This window comes from Phyllostomus discolor, chromosome 1 (genome assembly GCF_004126475.2).
Source record: "Phyllostomus discolor isolate MPI-MPIP mPhyDis1 chromosome 1, mPhyDis1.pri.v3, whole genome shotgun sequence".
NCBI lineage: Eukaryota > Metazoa > Chordata > Mammalia > Chiroptera > Phyllostomidae > Phyllostomus > Phyllostomus discolor.
Window position 1 is genome coordinate 53,146,224 of NC_040903.2, and position 27,573 is coordinate 53,173,796.

Genomic DNA, 27,573 nt, shown 5'->3' on the forward strand with positions numbered 1-27,573 from the left:
TAATCATGTTTTCATCTCTGTTTTCTTGTGAAACTTAGTTGTTGGAGTCTCTGAGATTGATCCTCTGATACTCTCTTCTGTCACCACCCACCTGCCCTTTCTGTAAATATTTCTTTATCTTCCAAACATTGTGCATATCTTTAAAGTTTAAACTCTCTTATTTTTAACATTCTGTTTATGGGTATTTATTTTTGCATAACACATGCTTTTATTTCTCTTAGCCAAAACCTAGGAGTTAAATGGCAAGGTCATATGATAGTTGTATGTTTAACTTTTAAGTAGCTGGTAGACTGCTTTCCAAAGTGGTTGTAATATTTTACATTCACTCTGACAGTGTATGAAAGTTCCAGTTCTTTCACATAGTCATCAATAATTGACATGGTCAATCCTTTAATTTTGGACATTTTTATAGGTGTATACTGGTACCTCATTGAGTTTTAATTAGCATGTCTTAAATGCATCTTTTCGTATACTTATTTGTCATTAATGTGTCTTATATGCTGAAGGGTCTATTCAGATCTTTTTCCTCTTTTATTGGGTTGATTTCTTATTTTTGAGTTGTGAGAGGTCTTTATGTATGTGTTTGGTTATGTATTCTGTCAGTTATGTGATTTGTAAATATTTTTCTCCCAGTTTGTGGGTTGTCATTTCATTCTCTAAATAGGGCCCTTCAAAGAACAAATGTCCTCAATTTTGATGAAGTCCAACTTATTAATTTTCATATACTGTTGTATCTAATAAAGCTTTGTCAGACCCAACCAATATTACAAAGATATTCTCCAGTGTATTTTGTGAGTTTTCAAATGCTGTGTTTTACATTTTAAATCAATGATACATTTTAAGTTATTTTTGTACCTGATGTGAAGTATGGATCAAAGTTGGATCTAGTTGTTTCAGCACTGTTTTTTGTAAAAAACTACCCCTTGTCCACTGAGTTACCTTTACACCTTTGTCAAAAGTTAGTTACCCATTTGTGTGGGTGTATTTCTTTTTCTCTATTTTTATACCAATATCACACTGTCTTTATTACTGTAGGTCGTGAAGTTAGGTAATGTCAATGCTTCAGTATTGTTCTTTTTCAAAGTTGTTTGGCTATTCTGTATCTTTTGCATTTGTATTAGAATATTCAAATCAGCTTGTCAGGATTTCACAAAGCCTGACGGATTTGTGATTAAGGTGATGTGAAATATGCAGATCAATTTAGGGAGTACTTACATCTTACCAATATTGAAGTTTCCAGTTCATGAACGTAGTACATATCCCATTCACTTAGGTCTTATTTAGTTTCTCTCAGTAATGCTTTGTAACTTGCTGTGTGGAGGTTGTACTCATCTCTCATGAAATCTGTCTGTATTTCATATTTGGGGGCTATTGTTAATCCTAGTTTTAAAATTTTTATTTATTATTATTTGTTGCTACTATATGAAGAAACACCTTATTTTTTTATATTGACGTTATATCCTGAAACCTTGCCAAACTTACTAGTTCTAGTGTCTGGTTTGTAGATTCTGGAAGGTTTTCTATGTAGATGATCATGTTGTCTGTGAATAAAGATCATTTTACCTCTCCCTTTCCAATCTCAGTCATTTTCTTTCCTTTTCTTTCCTTAATGCACTAGCTGGAACCTCCAGTACAGAATTGAAAAGAAGTGGTTTCTTGTCCCTAATGGCAAAGGGAAAACTTTGTTTCTCATTAAGTATAATGTTAGCTGTAGGCTTTTCACAGATGACATTTATAAGATTGAGGAAGTTCCCCTCTATTCCAAGTTGTTGAGAACTTTTATTAGGACTGATGTTGGATTTTATCAAATGATATTTCTGTACCTATTGAGTTAATCATGTGTTTTTTCTTTTTTAGCTTAATGTGAATTCCATTAATTTTCTCAGACAAACTTTATTTGTTCAGGATGTATTATTGTTGTTATATATTTTTGGATTTAATTTCCTTACATTTTATTTAAATATTTTTACATCTATGTTTATAAGATTATTGATGTGTGGCTTTCTTTTCTTTAATATCTTTATCTAGATTTGGGGTCAGAGTAATACTGGCTTTAAAGAATTTGTTGGGAACTTTTCCTCCTCTTCAATTTTCTGAAAAGTTTGGTATTCTTCCTATTTTAAAAGTTTGGTAGAACTCACCAGTGAATCCATATCAGCTACAAGTGTTGTTTGTGGGAAAGTTTCTAACTACAAATTCAACATTTTTACTAGTTATAAGGTCATGCAGGTTATTTATTTCTTCTTGCAAGAGCTTTGGCAGGTTGTCTTTAAAGGAATTTGTTCATTTCTCTAAATTGTTGAATTTACTGGCATAAATTTGTTCATATTATTCTCTTATTAGACTTTTAATATCTGTGGAATCTGTAGCTGTTTTTACCTCTCTTATTCCTAATGCTGGTCATCATGTTTATTATCTCTTTTATTTTCTACTTTGGGTTTCACTTAATTTCTCTGTTTTTATCATATATTTCATTTAATCTAGTCATATTTTTATTGATTTTAGAGAGAGAGAGAAAGGGAGAGAGAGGGAGAGAGAAAGAGAGAAACATCAATTTGTTGCTCTACTTATTTATGCATTCATTGGTTGCTTCTTGTGTGTGCCCTGACTGGGGATCAAACTTGCAGCCTTGGCATATCAAGATAATGTTCCAACCAACTGAGCTATTGGGTCAGGGTCTAATCTAGTCATATTTGTATTTAAAGGAATTTTGGTCGTTTCAGATGTGAGTAATATTTTACTTGGAGCATATAAAAGAAATGGTCATAAACTAAAAATATTCACATTAATTAAAAGAATTCTCTTAAATCTACATTCAGCCATAGAGAAGTCATTTGTTTTTTGGATAAGGACATTCAGGGGATACGTTAGTCTTCTGGTGCTAACAAGTCAGCATCTCACTAGGGGCAGGGCAGTGGTAAAATGTAGGGCAGTCTTCACTTTTTAAAAAAAATTTAAATGTGAATATATTTTATTTATTTTATTTTTTCTTTTCCTTTTTTATTGTTGACACTATTACAGATGTCCCCCATTTTCCCCCTCCTTTGCCCCCTCCACTCAACCCTCATCCCTTTCCCTGGCCTTCACCAAATTTGTTGTCTGTGTCCATGGGCTATGCATATATGCATGTTTGATGAATTTATTCCAGTCCCCCCTTCTCCCTGCCCTCTGAAATCTGTCAGTCTGTTCCATGTATCCATGCCTCTGGTTCTATTTTGTTTGTCAGTTTATTTTGTTCCCTATATTCCACATATGAGTGAAATCATAAGGTATTTGTCTCTGTCTAGCTTATTTTGCTTAGCATTGTATTCTCCAGGTACATCCTTGCTGAGAAACTCACCAAGGGTAAGTTTCTTGTTCTTTTTTTTTTTTATAGTCACATAGTATTCCATTGTGTAAATGTACCACATCTTTTTTATCCAGTCATCTACTGATGGACACTTGGGCTATTTCCAGATTCTTTTCCCACCATAGTAGTTGACATGTGGGAGGTGCATCCCATTTTTTTTTCACATTCTATTTTTACATTGTTCAGCTTGTTTTGGGTTTCTATTGCTCTTCTTTTTGTAGTTTCTAAAGCTGGTATCTTAGACCATTGATTTGAGAATTTTCTTCTTTTCGAATATAAGCATTTAATGCCATAAATTTTCCTCACAAAGCTTAAGCTGCCTCCCACACATTTTGATATGTTTTATTTTCATTTTCTTTGTTTTTGAGACTTCCTCTTTGACCCATGGATTATTTAGAAGTGTGTTTTTAGTGTAGAAGTATTTGGAGATTTTCCTGTTATGTTTCTGTTAAGGTTAGTTTGGTTATACTGTGGTCAGAGAATATCATCTGAATTATTTTAATTTTAAAAACTTCGTTGAGATGTGTTGAATGACCTAAGATAAAGGTCTGCCTTGGTGTATAAAGGATGGGGCAAAAGTAGGCCTACAGATGTTCATTTGGAAAATAATACAATAATTAATAATAACGCAAGAACGAACTCTGTGTTTCATGTATTCACAACTGTAAACATATTTTTGCCACACCCTGTACATTTTAGATGCCTAAAAAGAATGTGTATTCTGCTATGTTGGGTGGCATGTTCTATAAATTTGGATTAAATTATGTGGTCTTTGGTGGTGTTGAGTTCTTCTGTGTCCTTGCTGATTTTCTATCATTTATCGAAAGGGGTGTGTTGAAGTACTCCAGCTGTAATTGTGGATTTGTCTTTATTTCTTTTTTTAGTTCTGTTGTTGTGTTTGAACCTCTGCATATACACTTAGGATGATTATGTCTTTTTGATAGGTTGACCATTTCATCATTATATAATGTCTCTCTTTGTTCTTAGCAATTTTTTCTGGTCTACTTAATCTTTTTTTAAAGTATATTTTATTGATTATGCTATTACAGTTGTGCTATTTTTTCCCTTCATTCTCCTCTGCCCTGTACCCTGCTTCCTACCAGTATTCCCACCCTTAGTGCATGTCCATGGGTCATACATATGATTTCTTTGGCTTCTCTATTTCCCATACAATTCTTAACCTCCTCCTGTCTATTTTGTACCTACCATTTATGTTTCTTATTCCCTGTACCTTCTTCCCCATTCTCCTCCCTCCCCCTGCCCACTGATAACCCTCCATGTAATCTCCATTTCTGTGATTCTGTTCCTGTTCTAGTTATTTGCTTTGTTTTTGTTTTATTTTTAGGTTCAATAGTTGATAGTTGTCAGTTTGTTGTCATTTTACTGTTCATATTTTTGATCATCTTCTTTTTCTTAGAGGAGTCCCTTTAACATTTCATGTGATAAGGGCTTGATGATGATGAACTCCTTTAACTTGACCTTATCTGGGAAGCACTTTATTGGCCCTTCCATTCTAAATGAGAGCTTTGCTGGATAGAGTAATCTTGGATGTAGGTCCTTGCCTTCCATTACTTCTAATACTTCTTTCCAGCCCCATCTTGCCTGCAAGCTTTCTTTTGAGAAATCAGCTGATAGTCTTATGGGAACTCCTTTGTGGATAATGATATCCTTTTTTCCTGCTACTTTTAAGATTCTCTCCTTATCTTTAATCTTGGGTAATATAATTATGATGTGCCTTGGTATGTGCTTCCTTGGGTCCATCTTCTTTTGGACTTTCTGAGCTTCCTGGAAGTCTATTTCCTTTGCCAGATTGGGAAATTTCTTCATTAGGTTTTCAAATAAAGTATTCAATTTCTTGTCCATCCTCTTCTCCTTCTGACACCCCTGTGATTTGGATGTTGTAATGTTTATTGTTGTCCCGGAGGTTCCTAAGCCTCTCCCCATTTTTTCTGAATTCTTGTTTCTTTATTTTACTCTGTTTGAATGTGTATTTCTTCCTTCTTCTCCAAATTGTTTATTTGAGTACTGGTATCCTTCCCTTCAATGTTGGTTCCCTGTACATTTTTCTTTATTTCACTTTCCATAGCCTTCACTTTTTCTCTATTTTGGGGCACACTCAACCATTTCTGTGAATATCCTGATTACCAGTGTTTTGAACTCTGAATCTGATAGGTTGGCTGTCTCTTCATCGCTTAGTTCTATTTTGAGAGTTTTGATCTGTTCTTTTTTGGGCCATATTTCTTTGTCTCAGTGCACTGCATTATCTTGTAAGGGGCAAAGCCTTAGGTATTTGCCAGTGTGGGGCAACCCATGTGGCTGCTTTGTGATGCTCTCTGTGGGGGAGGGGTCCAAGAGGAAACAGCCCTTACTCTGCTCTGGGCTGGCTTTCAGTCACTTCCTCCGCTACCCACAACCAAATTGGACCCTTCTGGTGGTGATTCTCAGGTGGGTGGGTTTGTGTATGTTTTAGGACCCTGTGGGTCTCTCTCACAAACTCTCCTTTTAGGCTGGGAGTTTCTCCTGACACTCCAACCCCCACAGGTTTCTATAGCCAGAGATTTTGAGTCTTCCTTTTCATACACTGGAACCCTGGGTTGCATAGTCTGTCTTGCTCCCAAGTTGTTCCTCCCAGTTTATCTTCACACAAATGTGGGACCCCTGGTCTGCCAGCTGCCTCCTGGCCCACCTGGTCCTCCAGCCACTGCCCTGCTGGGTGTCCTCTCTGCCCCAGCTCTCCGTCTTCACCACTCCTTCTAGTCTGAATGAATATTTCCTCTTAAACTCCTTGGTTGTCAGTCTTCCATACAGTTTAATTTTCTGGCAGTTCTGGTTATTTTTTGTTTTGAAATTTGTTGTTATTCTTTCAGTTGTGTGAGGAGGCAAAGTGTATCCACCCACGCCTCCATCTTGGCTGGAAGTCTTGAAGTCTACCTAATCTGATGTCAATATAGTCACTTCTGCTTTCCTTTAACCAATGTTTGCATGGTATATTTTTCCCCTCCTTTTACTTTAATGCTACTTATATCATTATATTTAAGTTGAGTTTATTGTAGACAGCCTGAAAATTGAGTCATTTTTTTTAAATTGACTCTGTGAAACTGTATTTACTGATTAGTGTTTTTAGGCCATTTATATTTACTTATTGATATGTTAAGGCTTAAGTCTGCCAGTTTAGTTTTGTTTTTTGTTTATTCTTTCTGTTTTTCACTTTTCCTTTTCCAGTTTTTCTTTGGATTACTTGAACATTTGTTTGTATTCATTTTCATTTACTCCTAGTGTTTTGAATGTATTTCTTTGTATAGATTTTTTTGTGGTTACTGTAGGTATTGTATTATATTATATATGCATAACTTATCATAATCTACTTAACAGTTTACCAATTTATGTGAAGTATAGAAATCATATCTCCCTTTAAGTCCCTTACTCTCTCATTTATAATTGTCTTTATTACATCTACTTAGATTGATAACTAATGAGACAATGTTATAATTTTTGCTTCAACCATCAAATATCATTTCAGAAACTCAAGATGAAAAAGTCTTTTATATTTATCCCTATTTTTATTCTGACTATTGTTCTCCTCCTTTCCAATGGTGCAAGTTTCCTTCTTTTACCATATCCTTTCTGTTTAAGATCTTACTCCTTTAAGGTAGGTCTGTTACAAATTCTCTAAGCTTTCCTTCTTCTGAGAACATCTTGAATTCTTCTTTCCTGAAGAATATTTTCACTGGATATGGTATTCTGGGTTGATATTTCTTTACTTTTTGCACTTGAAAAATGTTGTCCTAGTCCTTATGGCCTTCATGGTTTCTCATGAGAAATCTGCTATTGTAATTGTTTTCTCCCTTTTAGGTAAAATATTATTATTCTCTCACTGCTAAGAATTTTCCTTGTCTTTAGTTTTATGGTTTGATTATTATGTGTCTTGGCATGGATTTGGGGGTTTATTGTGTTTAGTTTTTTTTCAGCTTCTTAAATCTTAGATTTATGTCTTTTTCCAAGTTTGGAAAAATTTCAGACATTCTTAGAATACATTTTCAGTCTGAGTTTCTTACTCTCCTCCCTCTGGTTCTATGATGACATGCATGTTGGATGTTTTTTGTTATGGACCCAAAGATATTGAGGCTCTGTTCATTTTTTTCTAATCTATTTTCTCTTTGCTGTTCAGGTTGGATAATTTCTCTTGCTATATCTTCAAATTAATGGATCATTTCCTCTGTCCTGTCGATCTTCTTGCTGAACCTTTCAGTGAGTTACTTTGGTTTGTGAATTTCAGTTTTGAAATTTCTATCCAGTTCTTCTTTATATCTTTTACATAGTTGCTGATACTTCCTAGGATTTCATTTGTTTCAAGTGTCTGTAATTGCTCATTAAAGCATTTTTATGATGGCTGCTTTAAAATCTTGTCACATTATTTTAACATTTATTTCATCTTGATATAAGCATCTGTTCATCATCCTCTCTCATTCAAGTTGTGATCTTCCTAATTCTTGATATAATGAGAGATTTTTTATTGTCTTGGACATTTTGGCACTTATGTTGTGAATCTTTGGATTTCATTTAAGTCTTTTGTTTTAGCAGGCCTTCTCTGACACCTCAGTGGTGTAGAGGTCTGGGGTTATAGCAGGGTGAGGGGGAAAGTCCAAGGTTCCCACTTAGTCTCCATTGACGGCTGTGGTGGTATGTGCTTCATTACTGCTGGGCAGAGTGGGAAGTCCAGTCTCCCCACTGGGCCTCTGCTGACACTGCTCTGGGTAGGAGAGGGAGGGTGCTTCTTCATACATTCTTGCCGTGGGGCCTCCACTAAAACCATGGGAGATGAGCCCATCACTGCTTGGGTGTGGTGATGTTACTGTCATTGTAATAGGTTTAGTACCATTGTACTAAGAGAAGATACTTTTTTAGGATTGTAGTTCTTTTAAATATGCTGATGTTTGTTTTATGGCCCCAACTGTGGCCTATTCTGGTAAATTTTTCCTAGTGTGTTTGATAAGAATGTCTGTTCTGCTGCTGTTGGCTTGCATGCTTTAATATCAACTAAGTCAAGTTGATTAACAGTGTTGCTCAGGTCTTCTGAATTCTTACTAATTTTTTTGTCTGCTGATTTTATTGATTGCTGAGATAGGAGTTTTGAGTTCTCCCAGTTGTGAATTTGTCTACTTTTTCCTATTAGTTCTGTTTTTGCATCATATATTTTGAAGTTCTGTTGTTTAGTGAATATACAGTTACCGTTATGTGTTAATTGACTCTGTCATTATGTATCTCCCTCTTTATTCTTGATATTATTTGTTTTGAAGTTCATTTTGACTGATTTTAATATAACTATTTCTACTTCCTTTTAATTGTTTTTAATGGAATATTTTCTCCAGCATTTTACTTTTAATATTTATATCTTTATATATAAAGTGGTTTCTTTTATGCCACAAATAGTTGTTTTCTTTTTTTATCCTTTTTCATTTAACATAACTACTGAAAGAGTGAATTTATATTTACTATGTTGCTAATTGTTTTATATTTGTCCCCTTTGTCCTTTGTTCTTTTGTCCCTCCTTCGTTGTCCTTTTTGAATTGAGCTCTTAGAAATGGTTACATTTTATTTATGCTATTAGTTAGTTATACTTTTTAAAAAGTTTCTTAGTCACTTCCCTAGGGCTTCATATACATATACACACATATACATGTGTATGTGTGTATATATATGTGCATATATATAATCTTCATGTGTGTAATTCATTATGTCTGACTTTAAGTGATATTATGTAATTTCATTAATAGTTGAAGAGCCTGACAGTGGTGTATCTTGAATGCCTCTCCTTTGTGCTATCATTGTCATGCATTTTGCTTTTACATACTATTAAACCCTCCAAACATGGTTACTATTTTCTTCAGTAAATTACACATCACCATGATTAAAAGTAATAGTTTTTATATTTATTTTGCCATTTCTATAGATTTTCATTTCTTTGGGCAGATTCATGTTTCTGTATGGCATGGTATTCCTTGTGATTGAAGAACTTCATTAACATTTCTTCCAGCACAGGTCTCCTGACAGTGAATTCTCTTGGTTTTTGTCATCTGTGAAAGCCTTTATTTTTATCTTCATCTTTGAAATATTGTTTTTTTGTCCCAGTGTAGAATTTTGGGTTGACAGGGTTTTTGTTTCTTTTCCCCTTTTAGTACTTTCAAAATATAATTCTTTTTTCTGATGGCTTGCATTGTTTCTGATGAGACCTCTATTTTCACCTTTATGTTTTCTTTCTGTGTCTATAATGTCTTTCATCTCTGCCTAGGTGAAAGTGTTCTCTTTTTCCTTGGTTTCAGCAGTTCGAATGTGGCAGTCCCAGGCCATGTAGGGTTTGGGTTTAAGTTTTTCTGGTGTTGGTGAGGAGTGAGGGGTCAGCCCTGTGGCTGTGTTGGTGTGTGCTGCAGCAGAGGCGAAGTTTAGGAGTACTGCTATCAGTCTAACTCCAAGGAAGGGTTTGGTTAGAAAGTTGCCTTTATTCAATTTGTGTCACTAAACAACACAAGTAAGATGCATCTGACACTTTTTTCCCCTGAATTTATCACCAATGTAAATTTTCTGTTAGCACTAGATAATTCAGAAGTGATCTCATTGTAAATATTACTCTTATTTTTTTCTTTAATAAAGCAGATTAGATTTAATGAACTGCAAAATGGAAAGGATCAGCCTAATGAGACATCTGACAAGAAAGAATCAGATGCCATACCTAAAGCTGTTGATGGTTCAGACAAGGGCATGCTGGAGAAGAAACAAATTAATTTCGGGAAGAGGCAAATGGCTAAGAGATTAGAGCCGAGTTTAAACTGGAAGACCACTGTTGATTACAAAGGGTATGTAGACATTTGCATGATGAGATTTTTAAAACCTCTTCAGTGACCACGTTTGCCTAATTTTTCACATAACTTTGATAGTAGAAGAATACTGAGTAGTAAAAGAACACCTCCCTCCACAGTACAATTTGATTCCTTCCTGTTCTTCCTTCATATTCCAAGCAGAGAGATTTGACAGTCTGTAGGGTGGACTCTCTGAAGGGAGGGAAGAACACCGTCCATTTTCATGTAGTTGGTGAGTCAGGGCAAATAACATATGAAAAGGGTATTAAAACACACAGAGAAATCATATGCACTGCTCTGTTAACCAGGAGGTGAATTTTTAAATTTGGCTTTTTCCATGTACTTATTTTTTTTCAATTAAGAATTTACTTCAGTATTTAATGAAGACCAAGGAAATGCCAAGGACTCTACTAAACCTGGACACATGGAAAATCAGATACAGTCCCTCCTGTAACATTGGGTGGGGAAGGTAAAAAAATAGGCAACTATGATCAGGGAAGGAAGACACTGGATGAGCAGGTACAAAGGGAAGGACTTTCATTACAATGGCAGCCTGCGGAGGCTGCTCCCACTGCAGAGATGTACCAAACAAACTGTCTGTTCATTGTGGAAACCACGCAGCTATGCTTGAAGGACACAAGTGTGTGAGATGAGGCTGGAACTCATCATCACTCTGTCAGAAAGACGCGTCATTTGGATGCATGAAAATGTTGGAATATTTGTGTACATGTCTATTTTAAATTTCCTATTAATCAGCATAAAGTCATTAATAAAAGTGTAATGTTTTTAGCCGCAGATCCTCACTAAGAGACACCCACAAGGAAAAACGTGGGGGAAAACTTGAAAAGTCAGCACCGTCTGTTTCACCTGGAAAAACACAGTTAGCTTGGTATGTTTCTGTTAACATGACTAGTTTTTAAAAGCCATTTCTTACACAATGGGCCAGCTAATGTTAATTAATGGCATTCTTACTGTTATATTACAGTCCTTAGATACCTATATTGACATTTACTAGGAATGTTGTAAGGATGATCATATTGAATTTCCTTTAGTGCAGAGTTACTGGAAGAAATGGCAAAAATCTCACATTATCACTTGGGAAAAAATTCTACTACAGTTATACTATTTTGGGGGATCAACATAATAAACTCTTCAATTTAACCATTTTTCAACTTTTTATTTTGAAATATTTATAGATTCACAAAATGTTGCAGAGATAGTACAGAGAAGTCTTGTCTGCTCTTCACCTATCTTCCCCTGTGGTTTATGTCTTGGGTAACTATAGTGCAGTATCAGAACCAGGAGATTAAACATTGGTACAATGTGTATGTACATGTCCATGCTGTTTATCATATGTAGGTTGGTGTGGTGGCTGCCACAGTCAGGAAACAAAGATGTTCCATCACCACACAGAACTCCCTCCTGCTACCCCTTTAGACTCACACCCCACATTCCCCATCATTCCCAGTTCCTGGCAACCATTGATCTGTTGTCTATTTCAATAATGCCATTTTGAAAATGTTGTATAAATAATGTCACTCATTTTTGATACTGGCTGTTTTTTTCATCGCCATAATACCCTTGACATTCATTTATTGTTTGTCCCTTTTTATTGCTAACTCTTATTCCATGATATGGATGTACCATAGTTTAATTATTCACCTTTTGAGGGAAATTTTAGTTCTTCACAGTTTGGGGTCATTAAAAATAAAGTGGTTGTGAATAATCATATGCAAGTTTTCATTTCTCTATGATAAATGCCCAATTGCTGACATGTATAGTAATTGTATGTTTCGTTTTTTAAGAAATTGCCAAATTCTTCCAGAGTAGCAGTACATTTTACTATCCCACCAGCAATCTGAGAGATTCCGTTTCTTCTTATCCTTGCCAGCATTTGGTATTGCCATGTGTTTTATTTTAGCTGTGCTAAAAGACATGTAGTGATGTCTCACGGTGGTCTCAGCATTTCTGTAATGGCTGGTGATGTTGAACATCTTTTCATGAGCTTATTGCTCATGTATGTTCCTCAGTGAAGTGTCTCTGAATGTCTTTTGCTAGTTTTTCAATCAGATCATTTTTTGAATGTTGACTTTTGAGAGTTCCTTATCTATTTTGAATATCCTTGGTTGGATGTATAGTTTGCATATATTTTCTCCTCTCTGTAGCTTGTCTTTTCATTCTCTTAATATAGGGCCTCTCATAAAACAAGTTTTTAATTTTGATAAGCTGTAGTATATTGATTTTTTCTTTTATGGATTATAATGTCTAAGAACTCTTCAGGAAGTCCTTAGTCCTGAAGATTATATCCTTTGTTTTTCTCTAACAGTTTTGATAGTTTTACATTTTACATTAAAGAATGCGACCTGTTTTGACTGAATTTTATAAGGTATGAAACAGGCCAAGGTTCATTTTCTTGCCTGTGGATATCCAGATAGCCTTTTCACCATTGAGTTGCTTTTGAACTTTTATAAAAAACCATCAGGGTGTAGTTGTGTGGGTCTACTTCGAGGTCTCTATAATGTTGAGTTGATTTTAATATCTGGCCCTCCAATACCACACTGTCTTTATTACTATAGCTATATAGTAAATCTTGAAATCTGGGAAAGTGGTTCTTCTCACCTTTTTTAAAAAAATTATTTCAGCTATTTTAGTTCCTTTTATTTCCACATAAATTTATAATCTTGCTACATCTATTAAGAAACATGCTAAGAATTTTGATGCCTTTACTATGTAGACTCTTCTAATCTATGAACACTCTATGTGTCTCTATTTATTTATGTTTTTTATTTAGTTCACCAGCGTTTTGTAGTTTTCAGCATCCAAGTCCTGTACAAATTCTGTTAGATTTATATCTAGAACTAGAGACTCCAGTGCTGTGTTGAATAACAGGGGTCAAAGTGGACAACCTTGTTTGTTCTCGATCTTAGAGGGAAAGCATTCAGCCTTTCACTAGTATGTGTGATGATAGTGTAGGTTTTGTGCATAGTCTTTATCAAGTTGAGGAAGTGCCCCTCTGTTCTTGGTTCTCTGAGAGTTTTTGATATCACTTATGTACATTTTGCTGAAATGGTAACATTGTAACCACATCCATGCTGTAGCATGAATACACTTGTTATATGTTGTTATTATTCCTAGTAAGAATGTCAGTAAGACTGAGGAAATTGTTAGTGAGAGCTCCTCAGAGAGTGAAGAAGATGAAGAACCACCTGATCATCGTCAAGAAGCAAATGCTGACTTGCCCTCAGAATACTGGCAAATTCAGAAGCTGGTGAAATATTTAAAGGTAAGAAGGACCTATTGTATTACATTTGCAATGTTTATTTTAAATTCTTTCCCCAAAATGTTTATTCTGCTTTCAAGTTTTGGTATATTTCTTTCAAATAAGGATTGTAGGCATCACTATTTTTATTTAAGTGTGTACAAGGGAAGGTCTTATTACTTCAAGGACAACAAGGTTAATTCTCATGGAATCAGCTCTCTTCCCTAGCTCTGGAAGCCACCAGATATTATGACTTGCAACTGTTTTTGATTTGCAGTATGGTGTGATAGAAAGAGTATGGATTTTTGAAGTTGGACTTGAACTAATTTTTCTTTAATTTTTCTGCTGTTATCAGTAGCAGTGTGGCTGTTGAAAAATTATGGTTTTAAGCCTTATTTTTCTCTACCCCTGGAGTAAAATAACTATCTATAGGGTTAGTTTAAGGATGGAAAAAATATTTGTAACATGTTGCATAGTGTCTTATACATTGTAGGAGCTTACAATATGTATTGATACATTTCCATTATTCTCTTCAGTGAAAACATTTTACATAATAACCAGCCTTACAATGTTGTGTGTAAGTTGTGGGGGGTGGGGGCACAAATCAAGGAAAATGATTTGCCAAACCCAGATTAATATTAATTTCTGTTATCAGATAGTGGATACTGACAATACTTTATATCAGATAGCTGGTATTTAGGCCCTGTCTAAAGCTATAGCCCAGAAGCACTTGTGAAAACAACATTTTGACTTAGTGTTTTCCATCTGTTCTCCATGTCTTTGGTCAAATCAACATGTGCCTCCGCCAGTGGCTTTGTATAATTAAAGCTATTTCTGTGACTCCCATGGTGCCAGTGGGTACTTTTTCTGTGCCTTTGAGGTCTTCCTGAGCCGACTGGTAACATAGCCTATTCATGCATCTTTCTGTGAAGTCACAAAGGCTCTCTGCATAGATGCAGCCTTATAGGCATGGCAGTTGAAAAGTTTTTCCTGCAAGAAAAATATGTCCCCTTGCTCTGATGGACACAGACTGAGCTGCAGTTCTCAGGGTGGAAGAAAAGTTTTCCTGAATTCTGAATCCCAAGGAAAAGTAGCCAAGAAATTGGGAAAAAATGGGAAAAAGTACTCTAATTCTCCTTGGGGAGTTAAAATTTAGACATTATTAGTTCGAACGAATTTACTGACATCATCAAAAGCAAGAGTAGTTAATTATCTTAAACTTGGTAATCATTCCACAGTGTATATGTATATCAAATCAGCACATTGTGCACTTAAAATAGAGACAGTTATATTTGGCAATTCTTCCTCAATAAAGTTAAAAAAGCCAAGAAATTCTGAAAGCACAGTTGAAGTTGAAAGAAGGCCTTTCCAAGGGACTTCCGGCAAGATGGAGGCATGGGTGGACGCACTGTATCTCCACACACAACCAAGATTAGAACAACAACAATATAGAGGTAGAATAACACCTAGAACTGATAGAGAATTTATCTGAATGGAAGTCGGACAGCCAAGAAGTTGAAGTAGACCCATTCATCCAGATTGGTAGGAGGGGTGGAGATGAGCAGCCGGGCACGGGTCACAGCGCGGAGAACAGGGAGAACTGGGTGCATAAGGCGACTGGGAGCGTGTAAGGCATCCGGGGCGCACAAGATCGCAGCAGGTGGACCCTGAGTACGCAAGCGGCAGCTGGACCAGGGCAGAGCACGCAACCCAGGATCCCAGAGAAGGGACTGTGGTCCCAGAAGAATGGAGCTACCGCTATTGTTCTTTCCCATCCCCGCCCCCACATACAACATCACAATCTAGTGACTGGGTGGACACCTAAGGCTCCACCCCTCACGTAACAGATGCAACCAGACCAAAAAAAAAAAAGAGAGAGAGAGAGAGATGTCTCAAACAGAAGAACAGATCAATGCCCCAGGACGCATCCTTTTGAGTGACCGAGAGATAACCAATCTATCAGATGCACAGTTCAAAACATTGGTGATCAGGAAGCTCACAGAATTGGTTGATTTTGGGCGCATATTAGATGAAAAAATACAGGTTACCATAAAAGAGATGAAGGAAGATGCATGGAGAACCAATAGTGATGGGAAGGAAATTGGGACTCAAAACAATAGAGTGGACCAGAAGGAAGAAAAAAACAACCAAACAGGAAAGAATGAAGAATTAAGAATTAAAAAAAATAACAAGGAGAAGCTTAGGAACCTCCAGGACATCTTTAAACATTCCAACATCTGAATTATAGGGGTACCAGAAGGGGAAGAGGAAAAGCAACAGATTGAACATGTATTTGAACAAATAATAAAGGAGAACTTCCCCATTCTGGCAAAGGAAATAGACTTCCAGGAAATCCAGGAAGCTCAGAGATCCCTAAAGAAGTTGGACCCAAGAAGAAACACACCAAGGCACATCATAATTATGTTAGCCAAGGTAAAAATGAAGGAGAGAATCCTAGAAGCAGCAAGAGATAAGGGGACAGTCACCTACAAAGGAGTTCCCATCAGACTGTCAGCTGATTTCTCCAAAGAGACCTTACAGGCAAGAAGGGGCTGGAAAGAAGTATTCCAAGTCATGAAAGACAAAGACCTATATCCAAGATTACTCTATCCAGCAAAGCTTTCATTTAGAATGGAAGGGCAGATAAAGTGCTTCTCAGATAAGGTCAAGTTAAAGGAGTTCATCATCACCAAGCCCTTATTTTATGAAATGTGAAAGGGACTTATCTAAGAAAAGAAGATAAAAAAAATGTATAGTAAAAGGACAGCAAACTCACAATTATTAACAACCACACCTAAAGCAAAACCAAAAGAAACTAAGCAAACAACTAGAACAAGAACAGAACCACAGAAATGGAGATCACATGGAGGGTTAGCAACAGGGGAGTGGGAAGAGGAGAGAGGGGGAAAAGCTACAGAGAATAAGTAGCATAGATGGTAGGTAGAAAATAGAAAGGGGGAGGGTAAGAATAGTATGAGAAATGTAGAAGCTAAAGAACTTATAAGTATGACGCATGGACACGACTAAAGGGGGGGATGTGGGTGGGAGAAGGTGTACAGGGTGGAGGGGAGTGAAGGGGGAAAATGGGACAACTGTAATAGCATAATCAATAAAATATATTTAAAAAAAGAAAAGAAAGAAGGCCTTTCCAAGTGTCAGGACAGAAGCAGGTAGGAGAGGAGTGGCTGCAGTCTCCTCAGTCAGCCTTGCTTGCAGCAGTCACCGTGTTCTAAATGTGCGTCTGCTAAGAACTGTGAGCTGTCCCTGTGCCATCACTAGCATGTTTATGCGCATAGTATACTTTGTGCAAATCCTAGTGATAGTGCTCCAAGAAATAACACATTTGGAAGAAAAATAAGTTGTTAAATTTTAATTGAAATTTCCACCTGTGATTCTATGTAGCCTTGTCAAGCTTGCTAAGTAGATCTGCATGTTATGGTATTTGGATGTACTACCCAATAATTTTGCTGGCTTTTTTTTTCAGTGTTTGAATATTATTACAATTTATTCTTTCTAAGTAATTTAACAGAAGAAATGCAAAGAGAAGATGATGTGAATATGTTGTGGAACACTCCATTTTAAAACCAGAAACTGATCTAAAATCTGAATTAGCTAAAAAACAAGACTTCAATGGCCAAACCAGAATCAGTACAAGCAGATAAAATATTGTCATCATTAAAAAAGGAAATCACTTATGTGAAGCAAACCCTAATGTCCACCTTGACTATGCTTTTGGAAGCCCGTTAATTGACCAATGTCAATGCAAAATGAAAGATTTTTTTTTTTACATCTGGAATATTAGTCATGAAACAAAAACCAACACTGTTGGGTAGAACCATTAATGCTCTGTGTGCTTTAAAATTTTCATTTTAAGAACTGTATCTTATAAATAATATTTTAATCTTCCAATTTTAAATGGCTTTCACTGGGCAATTATTTTGTATTAATGTCCCCCTTTTTTAGTGATTTGTGGTCTCAAATATCAGGTAGAGATCATTTTTAAATGTTATTGCAATATATATAGTTTATTTTTTAAATAGAAAACCTCTGAAAATTTCAGTATTTCTATCACAAAGAATGATTCACTGTTTAATGTTATGGAAATTATTCTCTAGTATAGTCATGATTATTATTTTTTGAATGTGAAAATTTAGGAAACAGTATGGAGTAACTTATGATTTCTGGAATTCCTGAGAATTTGGGGGAATTCTGATTCCAAATCTTGAAGAGTCACATCTTCTGGGCATCTGGAAACACTAGCATGGAGCACAGGCTGCATGCAGCTCAAGCCCCCTGGTCCTGCACCCACATAACAGGTGTCTTTGTGTACAAACTGTTTAGTCAAAGCTGAGCCAGGCATCATGGTGGCAGTGTCCAGACTCAGGAGACCTTCCTGACCATGATCCTTTAGTGAGCTGTAGAGCTGTCTTTGATCTCACCTTTACTTGTAAAAAGCATTCCAGCTGGGGGAAAGACTGGCAGGGGAACATTTTGTCGCCTGGCCTTGCGCAGCTTGAGCCAGATGAGTGTTGGTGGTCAGACATAGCCTCTGGGAGGAAGAGCCCTGTTGTTAATTCAAAGAATTCTGGTCTATTAACTGTATTTCATTATTAAACGGAAATACAGAGTCAAAAGGGCAGAAGCATCAGCAGGGCCAGGAACAGAATAATGGAGTAATAGTTAGAATCATGATCTTTGGTATCATAAAGGCTTTCTTTGGTTGACTTGGAATCTGCCATTTACTAGCTCAGTGGCCTTGGAGTTGGTGGACCTCTCTTAGACTTCACATTGGTCAAGATGGCAAGTAAAGTTTCCATAGTTTAGGATTATTATGCACATTAAATGAAATCTAATACATGTGAAGTTTGGCAATAATAATACTTTCTATTACATATTATTACCATCGAGAGTGTTTGGTGTGGGGACTTGACATACACAGGTGGTCCTCAACTTTTGCTTTAAGGTTTCTAGCAATGAACAAAAGCAGGGAAATGCAGTGAGTTAATATAATGAAGGAAAGACCCACCATAATAAGAAAGAACTAGCCCAGTTGCCCATGTGTGTAACCCAGTCTGGTGATAAGAGCAGAGAGAATTTTCTCCCTGGTGACTTAACAGAGCAGGTTGTGAGTGAGCTAGTGAACGACTTTTTCAATAATACAGCCTCCCAGTGACCATGGCAAAAAGGTACTCCAAAGAGTTTAATTATTGGATCACTATCTTAAGTTTTTCAACTATTTAGGATAAATCCATATAATACTAGGCCAAAAAGGGATGCACTATTTCTGTCCCAAAACAGCTAAGGAAAACATTTATTGATGAAGTGCTACTTAAGCTTGCACAAGTTCTTCATCTATAAATTATGTGCAAATGTGATACTTTTGGCCAGACAGTAAATTGCTTGGAATTATTATAGTTCCCACAGGTAAATAGTCTTAGCATGGCCAATAAAATAAAAAGTATATCTACAAATGATTTCAAGGTTTTGACACAGGTAAATGTTTTATATGGAGACACAAAAGGATATTAAAACTCTGTGAAATGCAAAATTGAATGTCTCTAGGTAATGTCAAAATAAATTTTAATGACATTTTAATTTATAAAAATATGCCTAAATGTAGACTTAAACTAGCAGAGAAATGTTAATGTTGACCTGACTTTCTACTTACAGTTTTCCAAGTACAGCAATGTCTGTGATTGTTGAAAAAAATTTGATGAGCTCATTAATACTCAAACAGGCCGATGGACTATAGCTTATTATTTATCCAGAGCTATGAGCTCAGATCTTGGCACTCAAGTAAAGGGAGTTTGTATTTAATTATTTGGCCTTAACATACATTCATTACATCTTGCAAGTTTTATATATGTATATATTCTTTTAATCTAGATTTTTTAGAAACAATTTAAATTTTAAACTAATGAATACTTTGCATTTTTATTCACCAACCTTCCAACTTCTTTTTTCAAGCATAGCTGATGACTCTGTACCCTAATTCTAAATGAAGCAGTAAACCCTTTTTCAGCTACCTTAGTGAGATACACTTACATTCTGCCTTCTTCTGTCATTATAGTGCAGCATGTCCGTCTTATCAGCTGCTCCTTGAGTGGAGAGACCATATTAAATTTATGTTCTGCAGAGGTCTTGTTAGTGAGCACAGTCTTGCCTCTCTACTCTTTGCCCAGACGGTGTGATGGGGAGAGGACAGGGTTCCTTGAGAGCAGTTCTTCTTCCCTCTGAACCAGAGTCATTCTGGTGTTGCTCTCTTTCCCCAACTTCCCCTCTCCTTTTCCTGCTCCCTTTCTCCTTGTAGGTATACTATTTCATATACTGCATTTGGTAGCTTAAATGGATATTTTTTTTTTTTGCCTGACCAGCTGACCAGGACTGCTTCAAAATATTGCAGTTTGCTTTGGGTCAAGTTCCACAACTGGGGGGACATAGTTTTTTAAGGTGTATGCACCACACTAATTCTGTGAATCTCTGTAAAAAATACAGAAATTTTTCTCATTTTTAATGAGATATGTGGAGAACCCCTTTGTGAAATAGGAGAATTGGAGGATTTCTTTTGGTTGTAAATGTGTTCTTGTTAGTCACAAGTATTATAATATAATATAAATTAATACAAATGGGTTCTGTTTGGTAACCTGAGATAAAACATTGAAAGGCCATAATTATCATATATTTGCATTTCAGGCACATTGGTATAAGTAATCTTTAAAGGGAAGAATGAATCTTGGGACCCAAGGTTTCAAGCCCATTGAAACCCATTTCAGTGTGGATTGGGTAAGGAATTTAATACCATAGGATCAATAAATCCAAGAGAAAATTGAGAAGACTAGAGTGAAGCCAAGAAAATTGTTGTTAGCTTTTAGGTGGTTTGGAGGGGTCTCAGAACCTGGGTCCAGAATCATGGTTCATTCCCCTTCCAGGCATTTCCTAGGACTGTGTGTTGAGGATGAGATGTCTGTACCATCCTGGCATCAGCTCCAGTCTCAGGTGGAGTAGTATTAGCAGGCAGGTTGGAGACATCTGGCCCTGCTCCGAAGCGCTTCATTGGGCTGCTCTATTTTTGAATATTTAGTCCAATGACAGAGGAATCTAGGGTCAAGCCCCAGGCCCATTTCCCCAGGTATACATCATTCCTCCTGGATGCCTATTTCTACACCTGGGATTTTGATAAGAGTTCACCTGGGAGAGCAGGATGATGAAAGCATTGATTGAGAAAGCTGAGTCCAGCAGAGTGGCAAACAAAATGAATCCAAGTGGAAAGTGATAAGGGGCTTGTGTTGATAGTGGAGGTGTACTGGGGGCTTGCAATAGGATACTGTCCTTGGAAGCACAAAGAAATGACCAAGACAGGAGGAAGACCAGTTTATAAGGAAGGTTTGGTTTAGGACAGGTTAAATTTGAAGACAGTAAATTATCCAAATAGATGTAGCTCATGCAATAGTTGGGAATAAAGGCTTGAAACTCAAAGTAGTCATGAAAAATGAAGCTACCTGTTTGGGAGCCAGAGGAATGAATGACACTGTGGAGTGTGACTGGAGCCTGTGAGTCAATTTTTGTCTTTTTATTCATGATTGGATGTCACCTCTTAATAGCTAATCAGAAAGTTCCTGCCTCTCACTTGAGTTAGTATTGCGTTGGCCAAAAAGTCTGTTACATTTTCTCTGTAAAATAAAAGACACAATTTTTCATTTTCACCAATTACTTTATTGATTTGAATATTTTGAGCATATTGGCTATCTCCCACAATTGGCTTCTAGTAGGAAGAGGCCAGACTGCTGCTAAACATCTTCCAAAGCATGAGACAGCCCCACAGCAAAGAATTATTTGGAAAAAATTAACGTGTACCAAGAAACTTTGCAAGCCACTTTTGACACATTTGATCAATGACAGCATCTTCGCCATACACTTCACAAATCTTATAAAGCATGATATGTCAAAAATGTTGCGTATTTTCTTTCACCTTCAATACTAAAATGGCTGCACAAAAATTCACCAATTTTGATAAGTTTTAAAAAATGCACACTAATATGACAGCTGCCTCAAGATAATCTTAACAAAATTGTTTCAAATTAAGTTAAGGACTAGAGCTATGATATGGAAAAAATGTAGTGGACTTTTGGCTAACCCAGTGCAACTAAGGCAATATTTTTGGATCAGAATTCCTATGCTAAAACTGGTGGTCTTTCCTCTTATAAGCAGATTGCATCATTGGCCTCTTAAAAAAATTAAATAAAGCAACACTTCATTTGCTGATTTCATACAACTAGCCGTTTGACACAAAAGATTAATTAAAGGAAGATAAATAATTTGGAAGATTTGAGGCAAAAAGAGAAAAATGTCTATTTTTAAAGTAAGTTTTCTTCGCATTGAAAGCCCCTATATACTAAAACTCTGAGGAGCTAGATATGAAGATTGGGAATATGATGGGCTTTTTAATGTAAAAATCACAAATGTGGTACCAGCTTTGGATGTGATACTGGGACAGCCCTTGTCCTGTGTTCTAGGGGAACAGTGTGATTTGTCTCAACACCTGTCACTCAATGGAAAACGTGTTCTCTAGACTGCTGAGTGACAGCTGATGATGACAGCCGGCCATCACCACATTTTCACTCCCCCCGCAACCCAGATGTGCTCGCGAGGGGTAGTGCCCACTTTGTTCATTCTATGTGACTAGTTTCATAAAACACTGGTGGTGATCTCACTTTTCACATGAGCCAGGGGTCTAGCTTTTCTTCTGTCATGTATCCACAAATTCAGAATTCTCAGGCCATGAAAAGTGAAGGTGCTGGGTGATTTCCCCCACATAGCAGGGAGCAGGACTCTCCTTCAGAGTGACATCGAAAAGGTGATCACATCAAAAATTCCATGAGGCTTCCCAAGAGACACTCAGGGTTTGCTCCTTGGCAAGGCCTGGATCATCAGCAGTGAGTGACATTGCCATCCTTGAAAACCTTGGTTAAGATTGCTTTTGTTGTGCTCAGTTTCATAATGATCTTTGATGAACTGATTGAACAAAACACACACCTCTTAATTGGCTAAATAGTTCTTTTCAGTGGTGAGTGACAGGCTTACCTACTCTCATGGTGCTTTACTTTATTGCGTTTCACAGATACTGTGTTTTTTACAAATTGAAGGCAAGACCATCCACCAGCAGAAAGATTACAACTCGCTTTACTGTGATACTTTATTGCTGTGGTTTAGAATCAAACCTGTAACATCTCCAAGGTATGCTTGCATGTAATTTTCATCACAGGAATGTGATGTACTTTGAGGTACTTTGCAATCATTACTCTTAATTAAATTCCTTTCCAATTACTTGGGTTTTGGAGTGTCAGGTAGTGTGATCCTTGTTTCATTGGTGGAAAAGCTGAGAAATGCTGTACTCTTGGCCACACAGAAGGTGGCTGGGGGCCAGGACTGGCATCCAGGTTTCTATCTTTATTGCCAATTGCCTGGTGATTCTGTCCTGCTGTCAAAAAATTCAGGGCCCCAGGGGCCGGCAGGCCTTGCTGTTGCAAGTTCCTAGTTTCTCTCTTGTTTGGTTTTCTTCATTTGCGTAATCAGTAAACTAAACTGGGATCAAAGAAATCCAGTAGTCATTGTTAGAAGGCCTATGAGAGTGTGCTCTTTGAGAGATTTTAATTAAAGACATGGAGAACAATGTGATAGCGCAGTGTTATTCTGGTTGAAAAGAATCTTTCAAAAATCAAAAAACAGTGATCACTGTCTATGCACCCAAACAAGCATCAGTAGTTAGAAAGGAAAATCAGTTCTGCTGTCCTGAGAAACAGCCTTTGAGTGAAAGGTGTGTGTCATTGCACTGATGTGGTTCCCCTTAGAAAACATCCGTGATGAAAAGGGAAGGAGGCCTTGATATGCAAGAAGAAACTCTTGTTGGAAGCCTTAAGATATTTTAAATTCCAATATCTAACAAAATTTCTATTCCATAGAGTTTGCATTTATTTTTTTTTAATAATGTAGTGTAGTGTAAGAAGTGAGTGCATTTTAAGTATTTGGATTATCTGAGATATGTGTTAATTGTATGTATGGAGAGGGCAAATGAAGATTTACAGTTGTGAGTATAAAAACACAGAGTTTATTCTTTTCTTATGTATGTATTTATTTATTTATTTATTATTGTATTTATTATGAACAGCTGTAAACCTACTTTTGTATTGCCCACAAAAAGAAATTAATTCCTTTTATTTTTATTGCAAATAAGGTGGTAAAAGTGCTGGAGAGGCTTCTCATCTCTACTAATAAAATAATGTTTTTAGTTTTGAGCTTTAACCTCTCCTTGCCTTCTGGCTATCTTAAATAAATAAGAGTAGAGAAAAAGCAAAGATAATTAGATGAGTATGGTAATACAGGGCTACTGAATCATCACAGTTTACGCCACCACTAGCTAGTATTATATGGCCACATCAACTTAACCACTGAAAAACGACAATATTAAAAATCACAAAGGAAGCCTCTTAAGCTTTAAATCATTCATTCATTTATGGATGCACAGAGTGAACTAGCCTGGCTAGAGCATAATTATATAGTACACACTGCCCATCGAGTTATTCATAAGATTTTTGATTGGGAAGAATTTGGATATCTAAGGCAGTTTTATGTTAATGACTTAAACTGTAATCGATGTTTCCAGGGGATCTGCTGGCTAATGTATTTGCAGCCACCCAATTTTGTTGTTCTGCAAAGTATGCTTCCCCTTCAAATTTATTTGAGAGGCTAAAAATATTGGAAAAAAGTAGCACTGCCTGGTTCTTAGTTTATATAATGTACTAGGCTGCTTTACTTTTTGTTTTAAAAATGTATATTCAGCCCTGGCTGGTGTGGCTTGGTGGACTGAGCGCTGGCCTGTGAACCAAAGGGTCGCCAATTCAATTCCTAGTCAGGGTACATGCCTGAGTTGCAGGCCAGGTCCCCAGTTAGGGGGTGTATGAGTGGCAGCCACACATTGATGTTTCTCTTCCTCTCCTTCTCCCTCCCTTCCCCTCTCTTTAAAAATAAATAAATAAAATCTTTAAACAAATGTATATTCAATGGAAGCATGTACTGTGCCCATGATTAGGAACAACTAATGTCTTTAAAATGTCCATACTATAGACAAAGCAATCTATAGATTCAGTGTGATTCTTATCAAAATGCCAATGGCACATTTTATAAAACTAGAAAAAATGCAAACATTTATATTGAACCACAGAAGACCCTGTATAGCCACAGCAATCTTGACAAAGAAGAACAAAGTTGGAGATATCATTCTACCTGAAATCAAACTATGCTACAAAGCTATAGTAATGAAAACAGCATGGTGGTGGCTTAAAAAACAGACAAATAAATCAATGGAACCGAATAAGAAGTCCAGAGATAAACCCAAAGTTGCTTGGTCAATTAATATTTGACAAATGGGGCAAAAACATGCAGTGGGGTAATGACAACCTATTCAATAACTGATGTTAGGAAAATTGGACAGATACATACCAAAATCTGAAACCAGACCACCTTACATCATATACAAGAATAAACTCAAAATGGATTAGTCTCTTCAGTGTAAGACCTGAAATCATAAGACTCCTAGAAGAAAACATAAGCAGTAAAATCTTGGACATTTCTCTTTGCAATGTACTTTCTGACATATCTCTTTGGGCAAGATAAACAAAAGAAAAATAGACAAACAGGACTACATCAATCTAAAAAGTTTTTGCTAAGCAAAAAAGAAATACAACATACTAAATGGGAGAACATATATGCCAATGATGCATTCAATAAGGATTAATATCCAAAATTTATAAAGAACTCATATGACTCAACAATGAAGAAAACAAACAATACAATTAAAAATGGACAGAGAACCTGAACAGACACTTCTCCAATGAAGACATCCAAATGTCCAATAGACATAAAAGATGCTCAACATTACTAATCATCACAGAAGTGCAATTAAAATCACAGTGAGATATCACTTCACACTCATTGGAATGGCTATCACCAATAAATCAGCTAACAATAAGTGGTGAGAATGTGGGGAAACAGAACCCTCATGCACTGGGAATGCAGGTTGGTGCAGCCACCATGCAAAACAGTATGGAGGGTCCTCAAAAAATTAACATGGATCTTCCTCATGACCCAGTGATTCCACTTGTGAGTATATATGCAAAGAAAGCCAAAACACTAATTTGAACAAATATGTGCATCCCTATGTTCTTTGCAGCATTATTTAACATAGCCAAGCTATGGAAGCAGCCCAAGTGCCCATCCATCATTAGTAGATGAGTGGATAAAAAAAATGGTGGTACATATATACAATGGAATATTGCTCCACCATACAAAAGAATGAAATCTTACCATTTGTGACAAAATGGATATGCACCTAGAGGGTATTCTGTATGCTAAATGAAATAGGTCAAAGGAAAAAATACCATATGATTTTACTTATATGTAGAATCTAAAGAACAAAATAAATGAACAAACAATAGATACAGACTTATAGATGAAGAGAACCTACTGGTGGTTGCTATGGGGAGGAGTGTTGGGAGGATGGGTGATAGAGCTGATAGAGGTGAATGGATTAAGAAATATAAATTGGCAGTTGCAAAATAGTCATGGAGATGTTAAGTACAGCATAGAGAATATAGTCAGTAATATTGTAATAACTGTGGTGCCATGTGGATACTGTAAACATCAGGGACAACACTATGTATGGTTATATAGCCATTGGGCTGCACACCTGAGATTGTAATTGAAAAAAATAAAAACAAAAACCCACATATTCATGCCCTGTCACAGAAGTTTGCAAGCTGAAGAATTTCTAAAGGAATGAGAGGTACCAGATTTGGTATAAGTGAGCTTTCACTTTACATATGCTTATAAATCTGTTGTAGTCATTTTTGGAAAGTGCATATTTTTAGGATAAATATAAAACTTCACATCCCTTTTTCGTCCACTAGTCTCTGAGATTCCTGCTGGCAGGGGTGGGGCGGGGCGCTGTAACTCTTTTCCCAGCCTTTGCTCTCTGGGTTGTGTGGTTGTCTCAGTGTGGCCTCCTTACAGTTGTGACATGCAGGGCATACCAGAAGTGTGTTTCTCTTTTGGTCCTTCCCTACTGCCTTCTGCATTTAATGTCTCAATATATTCTAAAATGCATTAGTGTATGCTCATTGTGAATATTCAAGCTACATAAAAGAATGAAAGTGAAAGCTCCCTTCCAGATATTTCTTTTAATATACATATACATTTTGTCCATAAAACAGTCATACTATTTGTTATTCTACATTTTTCCCTTGATGCAAAGTGTTAATTAAGTCTTGGTGACCTTTCTTATCTGCTTCAGTCCTTTTAATTGTTGCATAGTATATTTCTCTGTATGTTCTGGGTGGGGCAAAGTAGGTTAACGGTTCTTTGTGTGGAAAATAATACAATAATTAGTACATAATAATATAAGAATAAACTGTATTTCACATACAACTGTAAACCTACTTTTGCTCCACCCTATATATATCAATAACATAACAGTTCCCTTTTTGATGACTGGTTGGGTTATCTCCCAAATCAATTTTTGTTACTACAATGTTACAGGAAATATTTGTACATAATGTGTGATATGTAAACTATTTCTATAGAATAGCTGTTTTGACGTGGAATCACTTGGATCAAAGAGTATACACATTTAAAATTTAGTTCTAATGGGAAGTGGTTAAATGGGTATAAATATTTCAGTCTTGCAAGAGGATTAGGTTTAGAGATGTGCTGTACAGCATGGTGCCCCTAGTTAACATTACTGTATTGTGCACTTAAATAAGTTGAGGGGGTAGATCTCATGTTAAGTGTTCTTGCTGCAAAAAGCAGGAGGCATAAGGAAACTTTTGGATGTGATGGAGTTGTCTGTTTCCTTGAGTGCAGTAATGGCCTCACACGTATATATGTATGTGTCCAAGCTCTTCAGGTTGCATACATTAAGCATGTGCAGCCTTTGCATATCAATTACACTTCAATAAAGCTGTTTTAATAAAAAAGAATATGTGTACAATAGGTTTGAGAAGTACTGCATTAAATGTGTTTTTTTTAATTGTAAGGGAAATAAGGAAAAGTAAGAAACC

The 27,573-nt window shown here is 36.4% G+C and overlaps 1 protein-coding gene across 1 annotated transcript in view; it reads left to right on the plus strand.

The window, feature by feature from the left end:
- Positions 1-27,573, plus strand: part of ARMC4 (armadillo repeat containing 4) — a 183,297-nt gene that overhangs the window by 21,180 nt on the left and 134,544 nt on the right. The window contains exons 8-10 of the mRNA XM_028506946.2: positions 9,998-10,200; positions 10,994-11,092; positions 13,339-13,486. Of these exons, the coding sequence (XP_028362747.1) occupies positions 9,998-10,200; positions 10,994-11,092; positions 13,339-13,486 (450 nt within the window). The remainder of the gene's footprint in view (positions 1-9,997; positions 10,201-10,993; positions 11,093-13,338; positions 13,487-27,573) is intronic.